Source organism: Pelodiscus sinensis, chromosome 8 (assembly GCF_052426305.1).
Source record: "Pelodiscus sinensis isolate ZL-2025 chromosome 8, ASM5242630v1, whole genome shotgun sequence".
Lineage (NCBI taxonomy): Eukaryota > Metazoa > Chordata > Testudines > Trionychidae > Pelodiscus > Pelodiscus sinensis.
The window spans coordinates 11,053,357-11,073,844 of NC_143059.1; the positions used below are offsets into that span (position 1 = coordinate 11,053,357).

Sequence of the window (20,488 nt, forward strand, 5' to 3'; positions counted from 1 at the left end):
AGGTACATTTGTCCATGTACAAAGTGTAGACGGCGTTGTGTTTATGCTGCTAGTCCTAGTTCAAAGGCGGCTTCCTGTGACTACATTTGATAGAACTGTGTGTTGGTTCACATTGTAGGATGCTGAACCTACTAATGCCTATAGCACTGCTAACTTTGTATGCACGTCACACGCTCCAGCGTGTGTCTAATCAAGCAGGGGTTCAGAGAAATTTGAAGGCTGTAAATCTGACCTCTGGAGTGTGCAGTGTTGCCGTTGGGAACAAAAAAAGAAAAGTGTTCAGCGTTTTGAGGCCTGTTATGCCAGGCCATAATGAGCGTTTTGGAAAGAAAAAGAAAACTCGATAGAAGGAGGGGCAGAGGGAAGAGGAAAAGAAATTGCCAGGGTACTTTATTCCAGGAGTCATGTGCCTGTGTAATATGAGTTTTAACAGATGAATTTCTGTTGTATTTGGAAATTTGTCTATTTTTTTAATTGCAGGAAAGATGGAAAGCTGCATTCTACTAGTGCAGGTGAGGTTCAGATGAATGTCTCCATATTTCAATATATTATTCGGCTTTTCATTAAGGGGTAAGGGGTAACTAGAGGCCTCATCTGAGATTGGGGCTCTTGCATTAGGTCTGCTTATGCACATGGTGGACACCGTCTCTGCCTCTAAGCGTTTACCATCCAGCCAGACAAGACCGACAAACAGAAACAGGTTCAGTGAAGAGAAGTCTGTTGCAGAGCTAGGAATAAACCTGGGTCTACTCACTCTCTCTCCAGATTCCTATTTCCCAGATCACATTGTTGCCCCATAATTATGGTACAAGCTTGCATGCTTTTCTCTGTGTCAGTACGTGGTAATAGTAATAGTAACTAATAAAAAAGAGGAGCAGTCCAGGTGTTTTGGTTTCATAGGCTATTTTGCATTGTTCCTTTAAGATAGTCATTGAATACGTGCTGGCTAGGATAACCGTTAGGCGTCTTTGTGCTTCAGGGCATAAGATGATAGCCAACTAGAATGCTGCAGCTCTTTGCTTGTTCTGTTAGCCAGTTAGGGACAATGGAGATGGCAGTCATGAATGGTGGTGGTTGTGCCGTCCCCCACAGTGTTTCCTGAAGAAAGGATAGGGGACAAATTGGGGATCGGTTCTTTCTTCTATTGTGCCAGTTTGTGTTCAACACCCAGCTAATGCTTGTGGCAGGGACCACTCACTAGAGGTCATACTTCCTCCTGGGTGTCCTTGGGATTAGTTCTACCAGGTGTCGCACTCTCTGGTGGTGTCTTCACCTCCCGCAGCCTCTCTCGCTCCAGAAACCGCAGCCTCCTCTTTGTGCCTTGGTCCTCCAATGGGATCAGTATGTAGTGTCTGCCTCTGAGGGTGTCTCCCTCTGATGGTTCCACTTCCCTGGTAGGAGAATCCTGGTTTGCCCATTGATCCTGAGATCTGGTCCGGGGACCCAGTACCTGGCACCTGTGGTCTGCTTCCCTCAGCCCTTGTTGTTCCTTTCCCAGATTCTTTCCTCCTGTTTTTCATTCCCCCCGCTTCTCAGGGCAAACCAGCTCAAAGTTCCTCTTCCCAAGGAGGCTACTCTTTATAGCCTCAACACATGTCCCTTTCCCCGGGGAGTGGCTGCAGTCTATTTCCCTGCAGTGACCCTTCTGTTGCCAGCTTCCTGGCTTTATAAACCCGTCTCGGGTTCCCACCCCTCATCCCCGCTGGGCTTTGTCAGCAAACGAGGCCGTAGGCTTTCCTCCAGGTGTGGCTTATGTGTTCATTGGCCTAATGTACCCCATGAGGCCTTGTGTGGGGTGAATGCCATAGCACCCCACTCTGCTGCCTCCGATACAGTGGCTGTCGGCCCCGCTCTCGGGGACTATAGAATAGTCGACTAACAGATAAGAATTCATGAGGTTACTCGATTATTCAATTAACCGATATTTAACATCCCTAATCTATGCTAGTCTTCTGCTGCATGTCATCTCCATATGGTCTTGTGGTGCAGATTAGAGAGATTACAAATTCTAATACAGTTCTAACTCTCAGGGATCTTCTGTCTTTTTGGAACAAAAGGTACTGAATTCTAGACATGATCACAAGTCAGAATTCCATGTGGCTGCAAAGACCAGAGGAGATGACAGAGGTTTGCTGCCGTGGAATTGTTCAGACTTCTAGAAACAGAGTTGCTGTGGAATTTACTAGGTACCATGTTTTTCACTATACATAAGAATTCCACCTCTTAGATTAGGGAAAATCTTTTTGTAGGCTTATTGAGACTTATTTATTTGTGTTGTTAGATCAGATTAGGGAATATGTGAGACAAGGCATGTGCTAGCTGTGATGCGTGTGGCATCTGTGCCTCATTTGTGGAATTAGTTACATTTCTTAGAATGCATTCTTATCTGGTGTAGGTCACAGATTAAATTAATTTCTCTGTCCCTTCTAAAGAGCAGTCCCCTTCACAAAATTTCTGCCTCTCTATTATGGTAATTTCTCCTCTATAAAAAAAAAGTATATGGTGAAATGCATTGTTATTTCAATAAACACATGGTGACGTGGACTGTTTCTTTTGAATGATCAATGGCTTTATGGGCTGGTATTCCCAGTTGAATGAAGTACCTTCATATAGTGTCACGCACTGTGGAATCTCACATATGAAAGTGCTTTTAAAAAATGCCTGGCCCATCCATTGCATGGCCAAGGAAACTGAAAAGTGAATACTGGTTGGGAGTTTTCCTTGTGCTCTTAGGGGTCTATCCGCATATTTGTGTATAATTTCTTCTGACGTTAATGTCAAGTCCATAGGCATAGTGGAAAGGAAATCAGACTTAAATAAATGGCTTTTTGGTCCTGATTTTGACACCAAAAAAGAAAGTTCAGCAGTTCCACTGTCCCCGTGGCTACAGTTTTCCCTGCTTATGATGGTAGCAGACTTGAATATATGCTCATGTTGTCTATAGCATGAGGAACATCATCAAGCATCTCTGTGCCCCGATGATGCAAGTGCATCATTACCCTTCAGTGAGTGGAGGCTTTAGAGAAGATAAAAGCTCTGTTGGTACTTAGAGCCAAATGGGATTTTCTTTTAGTAAAGTGGTTAGGGACCTGTGTTTCTAAAGCAGAAGATACCCAATGTGGCAATTGGAAAATCCTTTGGAACTGAAGATATTTAGAATGTCTTGCATCTGTGTGGAGGTTTTGAAATCTATGTACATAGAGGAATCCCTTTACCTTGGAGAGGGAGCCAATTATGAGGCGGAAAGAAACAGGCAACACATGGCAAATTAGAGAGCGGATGCAGATGATGGTGTGATCTATAACTGGGGGTGGAGGAAGAGCTGCTTCTTCTGGGGATCCTAATTTCCATGCAGAATAGGCAGGACCTTGAATTTTGTTATGCCTTAAATATTGGGTTTCAGAGGAGCTACACCCGCCCTTTAGAGTGCTTGGATGGCAGCTGTGGAAACTGACATTGTTTTATCCATAGAATAGGTATGACTGTGACAGTGACAGCCCCAGGCTCCTGTGCACAGCCCTGATCATGTGCATTACTCCTGACATCAAGGGCCCACTCATAAGGGTGTTGTTAGTTACTCTTCTTGCCTATTCAACCCTTTGTTTTTTGTGTGGTTTGCAAAGGTTCTGACCAGGGCTGTCAGATTTTGTCCCTTAGGATGTTATGGGACTTTTCAGATATGGCCATGTGTACATGAAAAAAATAGACCATGTCCAAAGACCATTGTTTTCAAGATGTAATTCCAAAAAACTGCCACATGGTAAACTGCATGGACATCTGTACAGCTACCTTGGAAGGGTGCAGGGGTTAAGCTGCAACTACAGGATGACAAAATTGGAGGCCAAAGATTCCTAGATGTGTAATATCTTGTGTTTAGGTCATAATCGACAATGCTAGAACTCCTAGTAAGCAGAGATAAATGAAGTGTGATGAAAATTTACAGTTCAGTAAATACTGGAAGGTGATGTCAAAAAAGTAATTCACCAGCCAGTGACTCCTTTGTTTTTCTGACTTTAAAAAAATGTTCAGCCATCTAATTTCTACCTTCTTCCTTCAGCTATGTTTAGCTTTTATGGGTTTTGCCCATCCCCCTGGAATTCATTGTGCTTCCATTCTGGGAAATTGGGTAAATCTTTACTTAAATTTCATCAGAACATACCAGAATAATGGTAGAGCTACGTTGTTAGAGTCCATGTCCCACCTCAGGTATTCTGTTCTCTCTGTTCTCTAGAGATTTTGTTAATTGCAGCAATGCTTTTCTTTTTTTTCTTCTCTTTTCCCCCCTGGTGGTTTTCTCTGGAAGAGTAAGGCAGTCCCTAATGACCAACCAGAAAGTATTGGTTTTGGGAGCAGTTTTTCAGTTCTCCTAGAATGAAAGAGCAACACAATAAATTGTGTTATATTCGTGGACCATAAAAGGAAATCATCGGGTAGGCTAATTATATATTTTAATAGTGAACCAAAAAGTAAGTGTGTGTGTGTGTGTGTGTGTGTGTGTGTGTGTGTGTGTGTATATAAAATCCAAATCTGTCCTAATTTGTGTGTACGTATTGGGGCAGAATATAGTTTTGAAGAGAATAATCAAGTTCTCCGTACTGCTAATGGGGTTCTGAGGAATACAAGAAAATGTCGATGTACTATTCTTTTAAAAACAAATGCTAAATTTCATGTCAACAAATGATTCCCATCAAATTTTATGAGGCAGCTTCCAAAACATGCCTAGTTATATTAAACAGACACGAAGGCATTTTGTCAGAGTGCAGCTCTTCTTAGTTCTCATTCTTGGTGGACTTCTGATATACCTTGCCAGGAGTGTTTCTGCTGGCTGGGCCCAGAAGGGTTTGACCTCTCTCTGCTTGATAGATTGTCGACTGTCTGGTCCTGCAGGGATATGATCAGAGCAGAGCAAACACAAAGAAGTATCTTCAGTTTTTGATAGGTAATTGTTCAATCACTACTAACATCTGCTGCTAGTACTTTTTTCCATCTTTCTTCCACTCCTGTTTCTGAGGTCCTCTTTGGGAAGCTTTTGTTACTGGTAATTACTCTGGACCTAGAAAAATATTTATTTTTTGTTTTGTTGGTTTGTTTGTTTGTCTTCTCTTCTTGTTGCAGTACCCAATATATATGAGTCTATAGCCAAAGAGGGCTTCAGAACCTGTCCAAACCAGCAGAAGTGTTATTGGTAGCTTAATGGCCGGCAAATCCATAACTCTATAACCGCAGTGCAAAAGTGCTGTCTTGACATCCCTAGAGACTGAGTCCCTTACCTACAGAACATGGCGATGGTAGCAGCAGATGTTTCCCTATGCTACCTCCAGTGTGCCTATCATCTATCCTCACCTGCTGAGAAGAGAGATTGATCTCTCTGGTCTTTCCATCCTTTAGTCTCTCCAGTGAGCCTGCCGATGGGGTTTCCAAACACTGGGCAGGCTGGTTTCTGGAGAAAAAAGACAGGATGACCTTTACTAGGCAGCTGCTCTGTTCAGTCCTCTGTTCTGCTGGGGGGTTCTAGAAGACAAACACTAGATCTAGACTACACTCTTTTATTGGAAAAAGCTTTGCAAATTGTGCTCCGCAATTTATGTGGCTTTTTCCGATTGCTTTTCCAGAAGAGGCTTTTCCACCACTTGGCCCCGTCTAGAACAAGATATACAGGACTCCCCAAAAGAGCGTGTTTGCTCTTCTGCAAAAAAAAGCGGAAGAGCAAATGCGGTCCCTGGACCCGCCAGTTTAGACGTACCCTAGAAGAAGTAGGCCACAGGAATGGTAAAATCCTTCAGTGACTATAGATCTATCTTAGATCGAAATGTTAGGTGAAGGGCATGCTGTTCAGTTACAAATCCCATTCCTTGCTCTCTTCCCCTCTGTGCCTCAACGCACACTTTGTTCCAATGCATGGAAACTTAGGGTCCAGTGAATTTACTCAAAATAGCTTTCTTTCTTTTTTGGAAATGGATCTAGGGAGTGGAAAAAGGGGAGTCCAGTCCCCTGTCATTTTAGGCATTTGCCAGTTTCCTGGGGAATTTCTTTTGGTGGTAATGGTGTTATCTGAGTGATCAGGGTCACTTGTTAGAGCTGGCTCATTTGCCTGTAGCTGTCCCTGTGCAGATTAGCATTTCTTGCCTGCAAGCTACAGTATATTTAATAAACCGCTGGATCAGTGGACTTTGCTGTGGAACTGTCAATGTTTGTGCTGGCTGATCTGTCTACATGGCAGCATGCAAAGCCTCAGAGAATGCTACAGCAGGTCTGTCAGCTCCTGCTCCCTACGAGCACACATTTTAAGCACTTTTGCCTTTAATTTTGTATTATTACTTCTTGGTGTTATAAACTGCAGTGTCTGTCTTTCCCCTACCCTTCTGAAATATAACAAGCTTGACAGAATTGTTTTGATGCTTGGGCTTAGGCAGAATGTAGGGAAGCCAACTTCATAATATAAGCGTGCAGCAGGGGGATTGCCCGAAACTGGGATCTGCAAGACACTCTATTTGGTCTGGGGAAATCAGTTTTTCAGACAAGGGGCCAGAGGTGAGGGCCACTGGTGCAAGAGACAGCTCGTGTGCTTTAACTTTATTGTCCTGGCCAATGATCAGTGTGTAGAGATTTAAAGAAGTGTCACACTTGGTTAGAGATGAGATGCTGTTCTGTCCCTCCTCCCCCTGGCAGGTCAGATCATAGTGCCGTGTGCTCCGCAGACAACCCTACCACCTTTGTTTTTGCAATCAGGCTGCAGATGTGCTTGATGATTGAATAATTTCTGCGCACCATCGCTTCCCTTCCCAGAGGAGTGCAGCAGGCTTGCTTATGCGAGGTGTCATGTCTTTTTTTTTTTTTCAAAAGCTTGTGTGGATTTGTTTGTGTGTGTGTGTTGTGTGTGCTTGTGCGCACGTCTGTATGTAATAGACCATGTATATAAACAGATTCTCAAGCACATGGCTGCAGAAAAAGCTTTCTTAACCCAAGATAACTGCCTGCGTTCACATTTCGAGCCACCATAAATTAAATAAATCCACTTCCACCCCTCAGTGAAGCTGTGCATATTGGCAGCATGCATACACACAAACTCTCTGTCTCTCTGTCTCTCTGTCTCTCTCTCTCTCTCCCGTCAAAGATGATAGAAAGTCTTTGGGGGATTATTGCACATTTGTAGAGCAACAATGGAAAGCAGCACTGCACAAATATCTATTCTTCCTCGCCCAGCATAACAAACGCTGCTTTGTCTCACATCTGGCCCTTTTTAATAGCTCAAAGCCAAAAGCAGTAGCTATTTAGCAGCTTATGGTAAATAAAGCTTTATTAAAACTACTTCCTTTTTCAAGTGTTTAATGATTAAATGGCCTTTCACCTGACATTTCTTGCTTCTCATATTTTGAAGCACTGATCTAGCAAGGGAAATAAAATAGTTGTCATGAATGGATATTAAACTTCTTGTAGTTTTATTCTCAAGATGAAAACTATGCTTAAGTGAATTTTTGAACGTTTTTATAGAAAAAGCTCATTTAAAACAGCTTTGTTTAAAATCTAATACTGTACTGTAGCATGTAGGTGTTTTTGTGTGTCTGTGTATGCATTCAGCATTACATATTATCGTATTTTAGATGCCTATGCGGAGAGGTCCATATGTCACCATTTTTTAGTTATGGTACCTAAACGACTTACGTATCCAAAAACTGAATGTATATATAACTTGTGTGCATATACCATTACCCTCCCTTCCTCCCCCCACACCTATGGTTCAGGAAGTAACATTATTTTTAAATCTAATCTATTTTTCAATAAAGAAAAATGTTATGGTTTACTTAAAATATTTATAATCTCAAGCACACTTATACCCACTATACAATTTTGCAGTTTATGAAATATTGAGTAAGACAAGTGGTTTCCTTCTGTGTCTTTCCGAAGTAAACAGAAATGCCTGAGTAGTCAAACAGTCCTACTTGGTCTGTGATTGTAAAGAATGTTTTGAATCATTATTTGAGCCTCATGCTTTAAAATAGGTTTAAAATATTGAAAAAAATCCCGAGCTCTAACTATTGTTCATGCTGGATAGATTAGAAAATGGTATCCAGGGCCATATACAATATTTAGCATTGCCAACGGTTTTCTGCCCCCTTTCACAGTATTTTAGGGGATCGTATTGCAGTGAAAAGAAAGTGCAGTGGATATTTTGAAACCAATAAATTATTTGGGTTTAGGATTATTTTTTCCCTTCTCTGATTTGTGTTGAATTGTTGTAACAAATTTATATTAAATGGTACACGCTGTCAGAACCTGCGTGGTATTTAGTCTTGACATTAACACATTTGATCAAACAGCAGTGTTCTCATTCTGCGTCTCCAAAGGCAGCCCTTTTTGAGAATAGCTGTCACTGAGTATGACTGCAACTCCTTAGCTCTCTATTTGCAAGCTCTGGAGGTGTGAAAGATGGCAGCGAATGGGGAGATAGTTAATCAATAACCACAAGGTCAGACAGACAGTGTCAGTTTTAGTGCTCCCTGTTAGGAAGCAGCAGCAGAGGATTTGTAGGGGCTTGTAAAGGCTTAAAGAAACACAAGACTGCTGTGTGAGAAAGGAATGGAGCTCTCTCGGCTTTCGTAGAAAAGGGAGACACCTGCTGGATTATCTGGGAAGGGGAAAATATGTCCAATACTTTCCTTAATCACACAAGACCACAACCTCACTTCAGCCCAGCTAACGAACAGGCAGATTGTTTAAGTACTTTCAAATGAAATAATGTCATGTAGCATGGGTCTTCCAATTAATGGCGATGTATATTACAAACCAACATATGTAGTAACAATAGAGGATACGCGTGCTATGCATATAAAGTGAGAACTGTGTTTCATCAGTATCTGAATAGCAAATGTGAGGTCATGAACGGGGCTAAATCCTCCATGCTTCTACCTTAATACATAATGATCTTCCTTGGCCAAGTTTTTGTGCCGAAACTAAACTCCTTTTGTATAGGTGAAGCACTCAGTTGGCCGCTCTCCTGAAGGAGATGGTATGTTAGGCACATTAATTGTTTTTAAACCCCTCCTCTCCCCAATGCGTTAATGGTACAATACAAATGTCTCATCTTAATCAGCTCTGTGTTAAATTCCAACACCATAGCTTGAGCCACTTCTTTGCTGATGACTTAATTGATTAATTAGCCAATGTAATCTCCTCCCACCCTCTTCATAGCCTGGTTTGTAACCTGATCAAAGACACTTATTAGATTAAAAAAAAAAATTCCCAGCCCCCTCTCATGTCTCTCGGCATATTAGAGACATATAACAAATTATTCCATTGTATCTGATTGAATAGATAGCATCAGTAGTACGTAGCAACAGCATTCGCCAGCTGTTTGTGCTGAAATTCACTCTCTTAGCACTGAGGGTGGAGAGGGTTGTTTTAAATGTATTGGAGAATTCTTGCTTTGGACATTGTTTGTTCTTTTCTTTTCTCGCACCTCGTTAAGGTTAACACACAGAAATGAAATACACCGCCCCAGTGTGATTTCTTTTCTCAATAAATTTCCCACTCCGATCGACTGGTTCCAAGTGGCTCCAAGTCAGCCCCTTTTATTGATAACAAACGTATGATTTCCCAGATGGTGGCTTCTGGTGTGCCTCTTCTCCATACCCTCAACCTGTAAAATGGAAGCCAAGTATCTTGACCCTCTGAGCGCTCAGCTGGCAAACATCTGTAGGTCCTTGTTCTTTGCCCCACAGCAGTTATTTTCTCTCCCTTTTAGACGCTCACTGTTCCTAGCACATACATTGTGGTGGGTGTTTCTTTACCCCTCAGAGAGCGGGAGGGATGAAAATCAATAGACGAGAGGGAGTGAATTAGAGGAGTGCACTCCTGCCATACTTTCCTTTATCTTGTTATCTATTTGTAACACCATCTTTCATTTTTAAAACATTAACTTTAAATTCGAGTAATTACTTTTTGTTCGAGGTTATTACTCCACGCTACTTATTTATTTATTTTATTTATGCTCCCACTAACCTCTTGAGTCTAAAAATGCTCTCTCATTTGTCAGTGGCGTTCTAATCAACTGTTAGATAATGACATGAATTAACTAATTATATAACAAAATGCCATATTATTTGTTAGCCATCATACACGCTGACACATTATTTACTTACAAGACAGGCTTTTTTCCTCTATTTCTGCCTGTATGTTAAAGGGTCTCCATCTATTTGCCAAAACTAATCAATTAGTAATTGCTTACAAATTGCTCTCTTTGGTTTGTATGCTACGTGAACGTAATGGTTTCCAGGCTGTGTGCAAGTATTTTCAGAGCCTCTGTGGTCTGGAAATCTATTAGAAACCAACTGAATAGAGTTGGTTGTGACATTACATTTACACCTATACTTCCATTGATCAGGCATATGCAATTTCCTATGGTATTTCAGTACCACTTGTGTCTCAAAACCAGAAAGTAGAGCGTTATGAAAGTGTGTATGGGCACGGGATGGGAGAAGTACTCAACTCGACTACCTGATAAGCTTAGGCTTACCTGGTAGTCGAATACTCAACTACTCGCTCACAATGCTACGCCAACCTACTGGTGAACTTAATACCTGGGAATTCTCTTAGAAGCCATTGATTTCCAACATGGGAACAGGCAAATCCATCAGTTCTAATTTTGTTTTGTCACCTGTTAAAATATGGCTAACACATTCCCTATCTAACAAGAGTGTTGTGAGGTTTCATGGATGCAAAGTACCAGATATAATACTTTGCGATCTACTTGGAGCCTCAGTTATTTTACAGGTTATCAGCCAGCAATTCTCAGTTATGTCACAAATGGCGTGCAATTTTGAAGTTTGAATCCGTTCTGTGATTGATTTAAAAGCAACTCATAATCTACCATATTAAGTAAAGATGAATTTTTAAAAACTATTCTTTTTCATTGTAAAATGTCAACTTTTTGAAATTGTATTGAAAGGTATGACTTTTTGAAACAGCTCTAAAACTGATTTAAAAACTTGAACTTTTACTGAAATGCTTTTTGAAAATATTTTTGGTTGAAAATAAAACTTTGGACCAAAACATCAATTGAAAATTCAGAATGTGGGGAATTTCAACCAATATAACAGATTATAACAGCAAGATATGAAATTACTTTTTTATTTTTCTTTGATCCATATATAATGCCTTTTTCTTGTGAGGTACTTGAGAGCATACTTCTAATTATAGTTCACCAAAGAAAGAGTCAATACATTTAAGGTTAAAAAAGCATTGTCTAATAGGTCAATGCATATGTTCCTTTAAAAAACCTCTCTTCCTTTTTGAGCATCATAAATATATAAATAGGGTCTGTTTAATTATTGCCTGGGGCTATAAAGTTGCATGCTTATGGGGAGGGAAAGCAAGAATAATGTACATAATATTTTCTTTAAAAGAGAACAAGTCTGTGTCTCAGAAACACAACAGGAGAATACTCTCTCCATTCGCTGAACAATATAACCCAAAAGGAACAGGAACGGTTCTTTTCAGCCTTGTAGCTGAGGTGCGCATATACAAAGGTAGCCTGTTGCTGATTTCTGTCTGTGGGAGCGAGACAGACAGATTTGCACGTGAAGGCACCAAGTAAGCGTGCCTCTCTGCCCCGCCACTCTGTTGATGCCCTTTAATCCTGATCAGCAGGCCTCGGTGGTGTCCCCCTGAGCAGAAGCCAGTCTTGAATCCTGCTATGGTTTGCTAATGTTGATATAGAAGAGACGAGAATGAGACCCAACAAAGTCATTTTCCGCTCTTAATAAAAGGCTAGTACCATTGCACTCCGCTGAACCTGCCCTCAGTTGAACACTGTTATTTTCCGAGTAAGGTACTGCTGCTAATCTTTGGTAGGGTTGCATCCTCTTTCAAAGAGACAGAAACGAAACCAGAAAAGACTTAAAACAACGAATGGTCTTGCAGCATCTTCGACAAATGTTGTTAGTCTCTAAGGTGCTGCAAGACCATTCGTTATTTTTGACATTGTTTCAGTTATAGACTAACACGGCTAACCCTCTGAAACTTTTAAACCAGAAAAGAACACTCTTATTTCCAGAACGAGAGTGTCCACGTACAACTGTGGCAGTGTAATTATATTAGGATAGTTGGGTCCTGAATTTTGCCAGTCCTCAGTAGCATGGCAATTATGCAGCTTTCTATATTCTGTGCAGTTTTACGTACATATGTTATTCTTCACTTCCCATCCTAAACCGGTAAGAGTTGCTGTGGGCAAGGAAACAGCGTCCATATTATTCTCAAAGGCAGCTGCATAACTATCATGGTTTATTTCTGTATGTTGTACTGATTTTCCTAAATCTTTTGGAGAAATTTACCACTCTTCGGGAAAATGGGGGTTTGGATAAATGGGAGAGTAATGCATGGTTCATGTAGCTGAGATCAACCTTCATTTACACATGTGGTTAACTGGAAGTCAGATGATTGGAGGTGTATTATATACAGTTTATAAATCAATTTGTAAAATTCTTTGCAATCTTCTGGCATGAATGGTACGACATAAATGCAAGTCATTATCATTATCTCTATAGAATCCCCCTGCAGTCTCCCAACCCCACAATGTACTGCCAACAGCACCACAGGAGTTTTCTTGTTATTAGCTGACAGCTTCACTGCCAGGTACATCTACCAGTGCAGGAAAATCATGTTCTCTGGAGGTGTTGGGAATTTCCTCGTGTCTGTTGCCCAGAGTTGAGTTGCTTTTCAGATTGGATTCCAATCTGTGCACATGGCTCTCCAGCTGAGAGAGGGTTAATTAATGCCAAAAAGGGGCACTTCTCTCTGTTCCAAAACCAGCTTAAACGCACCATTTTGGTTACTGGCTGATTGAAAATGTTCTACTGTATTTTTGCTTTGTTTTTTTAAAGAAACAGAGCCAGTGTTTCAAATTTCCTTAGTTATATTTAACCCCACTTTGTTTGTGTGTGCACGTGCACACAGGGGAAGGAGGGGTGGTTTTTGTAATGCGCTCTTTCCCTCTGTCCCAATAAGCAATTAAAATGCAGATAATGTATTCCAGTTCTTAAGATGGATTGTTGCTGAAGTGGTGTCATGTCTGGGCTAGCTTATCTCATGATAAATACCTCCGCTGTCCACTGAAAGATTAAACGCCATGGCTACTGAGGTTGTTTTGGGGGCTTGTAAGCTGATAAGAATGTGTTACTTGTTTTTAATAAAATATATCAATCTGCATTTTCTAAAGGGCCCTTCGATAGTGCCTGCTACTGAGAAGGTGGTGCTGGCAAAGTCTAATAATGATACTTGTACATGAAACTGGCTTTACCAGTCCATGAGTATTATAATTTATTGACAGGAGTGCTTTATTGAACCCTCTTGTGTCTGGAGTGTGGGGATGAGGCGCTTGAGCTGCTGTTGTAAGACCTCATTTAGCTGTCTAGCAGAAAAGATTTCTTTCCCGGAGTCTAATCCGGCAGGAGCCATGAGAGAACGTTATCAGTTAGGTACAGAAATCTCAGACGGCTCGGGTGCGTGGGACACACGCGGATGCCATGGTCTGGAATCCATCCTGCTGTGACAGTGATGCATTCACCGTCTCCATCCAGGGGAGCACAATTCCCTTTCTGGGGGTTGGGCATGGACACGGTAGGCTTTTAGAGGTGCTCTGATTGAAGGGCTGTAAAGAGACGTGAGGCGGGAGTTGAGAGGGGTTAGCTTCTCTAGCAGAACAAACATCAGAAAATTCACCCTCTCTTCCGTGTGTGTGTGTGTGTGTGTGTGTGTGTGTGTGGAGTGAGAAGATATTCTATCGGAGCTGCTATGAACAAAATGAACTACTAGGTACAACAGGCAGGAAACTAGTATTCACAAGGGCAGACATTTGAGTGCAAACTTGGAATCCTGTTGTGCCAGTATAAAATTTGCACGTATGTAAATATGCCATGAGAATATGTCTTACAGAAGATGTCCTCCCAGTCTCCCCATCTCCAGCTCCCTCTCCCCTCCTCCTGCTTCCCCGATCATTGGGTGTGACAAAGCAGCTTCTTACAGTGTTCTTCAAACCGGCTATTACTGTGTTGCAAGGAGCGAGAAATCAATATAGACAAAGAGCAGTTTTGTGATACAATAGTTACTCCATGTCCACCTCAGAGTGTCATGAATGGGGTTGAGAGAAAGAGAAGGGGGGTGGGAATGAGGCACAACTCATCGCCCTTGCCTGAGAAATGACTGCTAGGGGGAAAAAAAAACTTTAAAATTGTTAAGCCTGTTAAGTGCAATTATACGTAGCTGGAGCCTGTCACCGTTATGCTTTTAAACAAATTATAGTGCATACCAGTTGATATTGTGTATTACAGACAGAAATTGCTGGTTGGAATCCACGTTTCCATCTTTCTGAGCAACTGCTCTGCCGCCAAAGTAAAAGAAGAGTCAAGGCAAAGGGCCACGCTGTTAAATCAATCCACAGACAGCGCACGTGGGCTGCCAGGCGTGGTGGCTTACCTTTATGCAGAATTCCTGGTGGCCTAGGCGCCTAGCCGAGCTTTGGCTACAGACACTGAAAGATCAGCGCAAAATCCCCAGTGGATATCTCTCCCTGTGTCTAAAATGGGTGGAGCCATATGTGAGATGCGCTGAGGGAAGAGAGAAAAAGGGATTTAGAAAGCAGAATCCGGAATGAGATGCAGAGCTTACTTGCTAAGCCAGTAATCGTCATGTCTCTACCTTGGTCACTAATGTTAATTCTTTACTTGCATTTCATCACCACTGAAAATCAGTTCTGGGGTGAGCTATTCATTATTTTGACCAGAGATGCTGATGGGCAGGTGCAGGATAGCATGCAGCCTGAATCTAAAAAGGGGTTTACAAACCTATTTCACTCTGCTCCTCTTGATAGCTACCTGCTGACAAATACTGCTCAGCATGCTGAGAGTTGACGGTGGGGCCAAGAGATCCCAGGTCTGCTATTTATATTGTCATAATGCCTTGGTATCATTTCTCATGTGGTGATTTCCTAGTGCTATGCCCACATGAAGCAAAATTCTCAGCGCCTCTTTAAGATGAGAACATGCTGCTCATTTTCCAGAGGCATAAAATGAAGCTCAGAGAGTTTGTGGCTTCCCTAAGGTCACATAGCTAATTCGTAGCAAAGAAGCCAAGATTTTTCACAAGCAACTAGTAGTCTTTGCGGCTTAACGAGAAGCATCATAGAGTGGGGCTGCTGCACAGCACTTTTGAAATGCAGGGTATGTCTAGACTACAGAGCTTTTCCGGGATATAGGAGGCATCCTGGAAAAGTTCTGCCGCGTCCAAGGAATGCGTCCACTTTTCTGAAAAAAAAAAATGTTGGAAAAGTGGACGCATTTTGTCGGCATTCCTGTAAACATCATTTTACAAGGAAGAAGGGATGTTCCAAAAGAGGGTTTTTTCCCCGACATTTGGCCTTGTGTAGACAGGCCAAATGTCGGAAAAGCCTCTTTCGGAAGAAGAATGGAAAAAGATACGCAATTTGTAGTTTGCAATTTGCGTATCTTTTTCCAACTTTTCTTTGTAGTGTAGACCTAGTCTCAGACCCCTGTAAGGAACATCAGGATGGGCACCTAAAACCTCTAGTCACTTTTGAAAATCTTGCCTGAATCCTGGATCCCAGTCCTACTCTTACTGCCAGCACAACTCCAGCCAGAGTCGTTTTTAAATGACCCAGTTTGATAACAAGCCATTCTTGGCATTCTAACGGAAAGTACCAAGATTCAAAGGTTTCATAACTAATACTTAGGCAAGTACATCTAGGCTCAGTTGAGTAAGCCCAGTCTTTATTTGCTGGCCCTGTAATGGTACAGTGCATCTGAGTTCCTTGTGAGAACGAGAGATATTTTTCCCATGGAAAGAGGAGGGGGAGTCCTTTGTGCCTTTGTCTTTATAAAATCCAGACGTTTTAGTTGAGAAATGTGTTAGGGGTTTCTTGGACATTGCCAGCAGCTCTGCTGTTTCATTTCAGTGGTGTGGGGTGAAGGAGTTCTATAGTTCTTTGTGTAAAAGGAACCTTTGTTGGTGGCTTCACAAAAGCTCCCATTGGAGACTGCTGTACCTGGCTAGGTGTCATCATGTGACTTTGGAATGTCATTGTTGAATTTATAACACAGAGCCACTGCCTGTGGCTACTTTGGGGGCCCCCTCACATCCCTCTTTTCCAAACCAGAAGGGGAAAAAAAGCATCCCCAGAAAGGAAGGATAATGCTGTGATGGTCTCTCTTACTCTACGGTTGGTGAAAGTGCATGGGCGTTTTGTTGAGTGATCTTTCCTGTTCTTTTTATCTTTCAGATTGAGGGAATTTTAATGGCTTTCAGGTAGAAGCCCAGTGGAGACAATCAAAATGAATTCTATGGACAGGCACATACAGCAGACCAATGATCGGCTGCAGTGCATAAAACAGGTAAGCTGAAACTGGAGACCACGTCTACGAGTAAAGCTACAGCAGCCACTGTGTTGCGTTGCATGGCATGGCACATCGCTGCTTTCAGAGCCATTTTGTAAGGCGAGTGGGGAAAGCATTCTAATTTGCCTCCGTAGACTTACGGCTCCTGCCAGAGTCACTAAATAGTGCTTTCAAACTCCACGTTCCACAGAGTCATGTGCCTTGTGTTAATCAGTTTGCTCCCCAGAAGAGGAGAGTGGTGAGTAAACTGAATGAACGAGTTTGTAGTTAGTAGACATTTATTCTTTAATGTGTGATTTAAAAAAAACCCCGTTTCTGGCTAAGTAACAGAAAAGCTGAGCTTTAGGGACTGGAGACTGGGGTTAAATTTTTATAAGCCTCTACGCCCTGTGCGCTAAAATGACGTAGGCACTTAGAAGCCTAAGTGTCACCGAAAGTCAGTCAGCCTTAGGCTCCCGCTCATCGATTTCAAGGGAACGAGTTGCTTGAATACCTTGGAGGGGAATCTAGGTGCCAGAATCTCTTTGGGGCTTTTGCATTATTGGGGGTAGGAAGAGGTAGTTTCCAACTGCTTGTCTAATTGATGGTAGAATAAGCTGGCACCATCTCTGCCTATTCACTCCTCCTGGCGAGCTGTGCTGCTGCCCGACCGTTAACCTCCAGCTGCATGTTTTCCCTGACAGGAATCTGTCGCTGTGGGTGGGTGATGGCGGGGGCGGGGAGGGAGAGTTTCTCAATTTGAGGTAAGGCTAAATGGTTGCTGTGTTTTATTTTCAACCAGTTCTAATAGGCACCCCACTCCTTACTCCCATGTGGCGTTTTAAAAATGTATTTGGGAGATCTCTTACCCCAAAAGAAGAAGATGAACTCTAAAATACCACTCCGGAGAGCTGAAACGAAATGTTCTGAATTTTTGTTTAAGCGACATTTCAAATTACAACCCAGAAAAAAGAACATGTTTGTGAAAACATTATTCACAAATTTTCCCTTTTATGACCAGTTCACTTCTTGCACGACTTCCTGAACAGTCTGGACTGTGATGCCCTGGAGGCCAGTATAGATGATTTGCCTCCAAATTTTTAAGCTCTGCAAGGCAGGATCAGTACACACTGCCAGCACTGTGGGGTTCTAGCCTCTAGGTACTTCTGTGACACACATAATAAATAATTATAGTAGGACCCCAGGTTAATGTGTTAGCTAACTATGCATGAAATCTTGCCCACGTAGCAAAATATCTCCCTCTCTCTGTTAAAATTATTCATCATGCTGTGGTCCCCTCTCCCCTCATAACTTTCTTTTGCACAGTGGAGTGAGAACACAGTGGATTGAGAATTTAGTACCCTAATCTAAATTGTCATTTGAAGCCCAGTTTAAAAGGAGAATAAGTGGTGATATATTTCTCCACCTAGACTTCTGAAACATCTGAAACATCGTCTTTTGTTGCTGTCATCTGCTCCCTTGCTCTTAACTTTAGAAATAGCCACCATTGTATAGCATCATACTATCTGGTGTATGGATGTTTGCTGAGGATTATGTTTTCTAAGTTAGAGGATTTTTTTTTCATGCAAATCAATTACTTTAAAGCAGCTGGGTGCTTTGGTTCTGAAAGCTTTATTTGCTAGTGTTACTGACGTATGAGCTGAAAACAGCTGCATTTGGGAAGGTTAGAAGATTGGCTTAAACAACAACATTTTGAATAATCACAGACACGGGGACAAATCAAATGGGTGTAGTTCGTGAGATTCAGTTAGTCCAAATCCAGTACAAGTCAAATAACATAAAAGTTACCATCACATGGCTGTAAAGAGGCTGAAGAGAAATTATGTGGGTCTTGAGCCCCACTCCTGGGGGATAAGTATCTACATCCCCAAAATCAGTCTTGCTTGGTACTAATTAGCCAGCATCCTGACAGTTCCAACAGAGAGGCCAAGAGCAAGTGGATCATGGAGAGCAATCTTGCTTTCCCAACCCTACCAGCAGAACTGCAGGTCAGGCTAAGAGAGACAGATGGGGCAGGATAAAAGATGCTGTTCTCTGTGAATTCTATGGATAAATGAAGGGTCTCTTTCTCCAAAGATGCCCCCCTTTTTGTGTGGAGTTCACGTCATATTTTTTGTAATAATCCATTGCAAAACACAATGAAACTTTTTTCAAGTTTTGGCTACATAGTTGGATCCTTCGTTGGTTAAACCACTAATGCTGCACCCAAACACGGCTGCTTTGATCTAGTTACCTAATTTGTGTCTCTGGGAAACAATTTAGTGGCCAGGAAGAGGAAGGAAGGAACAAATGATGACCTCTCAAGTGTTCTAGTGTTCTATGAAAGCTAACATCCTTCCCAACCTTCTTAGGACATTCCCAGTTCTGTGTGGAATGGAAGCTGCCCGGAAGACAAATGAATGGCAGACTTCATGTTCAGTTCCTGTAGGGTAGGAAATGGTGCCACAGCCAGCAAACACAAATGATTTTGTTCTGCAAGACACAAGGAGGGCAAGTGGCAACCTTGAAAAGGAGACTCCCCCATCACCTCTTATAGAGTAGGGATAGAGGAGTATCTAAATGTGAACATGGTTGCTTATTACAACTCACTCACTACCTACTGTATAGCCTGGCAAGCCAGCAGCTGAATGCAGAGAACACACCCTGGCTGCGTCTAGACTGGCAAGTTTTTCTGCAAAAGCGACCACTTTTGCGGAAAAACTTGCCAGCTGTCTACACTGGCCGCTTTGAATTTGCGCAAGAACACTGACGATCTAATGTAAGATTGTCAGCGTTCTTCCGCAAATATAATGACTTTCCCGTTTGGGAAAAAGCCTTCTTGCGCAAATGCTTTTGTGCAAGAGGGCCAGTGTAGACAACTGAAAGTCGTGTTGCGCAAAAAAGCCCCGATGGCGAAAATGGCGATCGGGACTTTCTTGCGCAAAACCGCGTCTAGATTGGCACGGACACTTTTCCGCAAAAAGTGCTTTTGCGCAAAAGCATCCGTGCCAATCTAGACGCTCTTTTCTACAAATGCTTTTAACGGAAAAACTTTTCCGTTAAAAGCATTTGCGGAAAATCATGCCAGTCTCGACGCAGCCCCTGAGTTTAGTTCCTTAGCACAAGCTTCTTTGCTTTGACCTTTGTTTATATTAATAATGTAGGGGTCCCCCCTCTGAAGGTTAGCTTATAACCTTCGTTTTCCCTAGTTTTAGTAATGGCAATTTTAAAGACCTATTAGATATTTTTTATTACAGAGGACAAAGATCACATTAACTGATCCTACCCTACTAGCTCAGCGCTGGGAATCTTTGGCCCCTACATTTGCAATGCCCTCCTGTTATCAACAGAGTCCTTGCTTGGAAAGGTTAGCTGGTATGCTCATAGTTTAGCCCAGATGGTGAAAATCTGTGGGAGCATGTTGCCTTACAGCAGCTAAAGGTCAGGCCCCTTCTGTCACACACATACACATTCCTTGCTGTGGAGAGCGCAACAATACTTTGTGCTGTGTGTACTGACAGTGAAGAATCATGGCAGAGTCAGAGATCCTTCCCCACCTTAACTAACCCACATCCCCCACGTCTAGTGAACAAAATCTTTCTCCCCTAGGAAGATGAGGGTTTTGTAAAATTGTTAACACACCAGGAGCATGAAAGACGCTGCAAAGAGAGAGAGAAAAAAACCACCATCAAAAATCTTTCCTTGACATCCAGCATCTACACATTTTTTCAACCTTTCTGGCAGCTAGCGGCCCTTGCAACCAGACTGAGAACTGTCTGCTGCGCTCCCCACCCCTCACCCCAACCCTGAGAAACACTATAAATGGTAATCCCTGTGCCTCTTTAACTGGATCAGGTTACAGCACAGGGTCAGCGCAGGTTTCTTTCTTCTGAGCTCTCCCAGTCTCTGAGACTCAGACAATATCCTTTTCTGACTCCACCGACTCCTGTTTCACGCACAAAGTTGTGTGTGATTTTCTCCCTTTTGGTGCGTGTTGCATTTAAAAAGAAGGAAACAAAAACCTGCATATTGATCCACTAGCATGGAAATGAGGTGTATTAGCAACAAAAATGTTTCCAAATAGATAAAACAGGACAAACAAAATT

The 20,488-nt window shown here is 42.2% G+C and overlaps 1 protein-coding gene across 20 annotated transcripts in view; it reads left to right on the plus strand.

Moving 5' to 3' along the window:
* The window catches only part of ZMIZ1 (zinc finger MIZ-type containing 1), a 486,957-nt gene that overhangs the window by 252,109 nt on the left and 214,360 nt on the right, over positions 1-20,488 (plus strand). For all 20 annotated transcript variants that reach the window (XM_075934735.2, XM_075934734.2, XM_075934747.2 and 17 more), the window contains one exon: positions 16,289-16,400. In XM_075934735.2, the coding sequence (XP_075790850.1) occupies positions 16,341-16,400 (60 nt within the window). In that variant the 5' untranslated portion in view covers positions 16,289-16,340. The remainder of the gene's footprint in view (positions 1-16,288; positions 16,401-20,488) is intronic.